This window comes from Hipposideros armiger, unplaced genomic scaffold, assembly GCF_001890085.2.
Source record: "Hipposideros armiger isolate ML-2016 unplaced genomic scaffold, ASM189008v1 scaffold_76, whole genome shotgun sequence".
NCBI lineage: Eukaryota > Metazoa > Chordata > Mammalia > Chiroptera > Hipposideridae > Hipposideros > Hipposideros armiger.
The window spans coordinates 2,630,014-2,632,132 of NW_017731426.1; the positions used below are offsets into that span (position 1 = coordinate 2,630,014).

Below are 2,119 nucleotides of genomic sequence, written 5' to 3' on the forward strand. Positions count from 1 at the left end.
ATCCCAACCATGTTCTTAAAAACAAGAAACTGGGAAACATGTGAAAAGACACTGGAAACATCCAGGTGGCTAGAAATCATCAGGGGTGATTTTTTTCTCTTCCACATATTTTATCTAATGTTATAAAGTTTAATAATTAAAAGATACAATGTAGAATAGTAACACTGAATTTGATTGCAAATTTAATATATTGACTATGTCTTACAATAATAGCCACCAGAGATGTAAAGAGTAAACAGATGGATTAAAAATCCCAGGGAAAGATTCAACATCCCTATGAATTTTACTCTCTGAATTCATCTTCTTGACTGGTAACCCTGTGAAATCTCAGGTCCAGACCAAATCTTGCCTCTGAGCAGCAGCAGGAGGAAACATGATGCCTCTTTGAAACTGAACAATAAATCCGGTTTTTATGGAAATGCCATCTGGGGCGTTTCACCGCTGTGATCACCTGTCATTCCCTGAGTGGGGGCCGTTCCCAGAGCAGGGTGAATTATGAGTAAACTCACTGTGGTAGGACTCAAATCCTTCTATCTGCCTTGAAATAGAAAGCAGGTATGAGACAGGCCCTTAGAGAAAGTTAGGTGATCAGGCATAAAATACAAGGTCTTCACTTAGCAACCCTTGGACCCCAGCAGTGGTAAAAGGGAAGAAAAGGATTCGGTTTCTGTATTCTTACCATGGCTAATCAGGCGGTTTTGCACTATTTCCACTCCCTGATGCACCACGCTTTTCAAGCTGTCCAGGGCTGTGTTTGAGAAGGCCAAGTTCTTCATCATCAGGACGCTGATCTCGTAGGTGCCATTCTTGCATTTCTGAGTCACTTGGGAGTCCCAGGACATGAGTCCTGGAAGGAGGAGCAATGAACACAAAGCCAAGCCCCACAGTGGTGTCTTCATGACCTCGCTCACCTCAGAACCATACTCCTTGGGCTCGCTTGCTTTACTTTGGGCTTTTAGGGAGACAGGAACCCCAACTGGACAGCCTCTAGCTGGGTCCCTCGGTCCACTCTTCGCCACGCTCCTTTCTGGTCGTGCCCCACTAGTCACGTGGACCATACAATAAGCCTGCTTGCCAGTAATTAGCAGCTACATTATGGTAGGTGATAAACCAAAGTTCACTTTGTGTGTTTGCTCACAGGAAGATCTGAGTTATAAACAGGGAGATTACCTGGGCCTCACCCAAAAAAGATACATCAATTTATGACACATCGCTGGGAAGATGGAAGAGGGAAGTAGAGTATATACATAAAAAGCTTCAAGCTTCGTAAATGGAAAATAAGGTCAAAGGGCTTACAGTGGACTACTTTTGTTTAGGTTATAACTGCGTATTGAAACTGAATCCTTAACTATGAAGAGCTGTTTTTCAATCACCCAGTCAGCAACCATTTATTGAGACTTGACTATATGTTGGTCATTGGCAAGCCATGGGGCATACAGTCATAAACAATATTACAGTAAGTCCCCGACTTACGAATGAGTTCCGTTCTGGGAGAACATTCGTAAGTCAGATTCATTCGTAAATCCAACAAAGTGAGTCTTATACATCTTCAACACAAATATACAATGTAAAGCATCAAAAAAACTTAACACACACACACAAATACTGTAAATAAACTATATTTACTTTTAATAGTAACTATTTTTACTATTTAAAATGGTGGTACAGTACAGTACAACAACTGGCATGTAGGGGATTGCATGGAGTGAACTGACAAGAAGAGAGCTACTAACTGCGAGGTCCGTAGGTATCTGTGAAAGTTCGCAACTTGAATGTTCATAAGTCGGGGACTTATTGTATATTAATATCCTCATGGAACACACATTCTAGTGGGGAAGACAAACATTAAACAAATAATTATGAATAACCAAACTCAACAAAGAGAAAAAGTGCAGAGCACTGTGGGAAAATGTGGCATATTAACATAACCTATGTTAGAAACTAAAGGAAGCTTCCCTGAGAAAGGATACTGGACAGAAATTAGCTGAAAAAGAGAGCGAGGACATGTGAGGCAGGGGGACAGCTTGTGCAAAGGCCCAGATATGGAAAGTGGCATGAATGTTTCAAGAACTGAAAGAGATACAGCATGGGTGGAGTGGAGATACCTAGGAGTCCAGTG

At 41.5% G+C, this 2,119-nt stretch overlaps 1 protein-coding gene across 1 annotated transcript in view; it reads right to left on the reverse strand.

The window, feature by feature from the left end:
* The window catches only part of GUCY2C (guanylate cyclase 2C), a 68,549-nt gene extending 67,650 nt beyond the window's left edge, over positions 1-899 (reverse strand). The window contains exon 1 of the mRNA XM_019643276.1: positions 680-899. Coding sequence (XP_019498821.1) covers positions 680-899 — 220 coding nt within the window. The remainder of the gene's footprint in view (positions 1-679) is intronic.
* Positions 900-2,119: the final 1,220 nt, after the last annotated feature.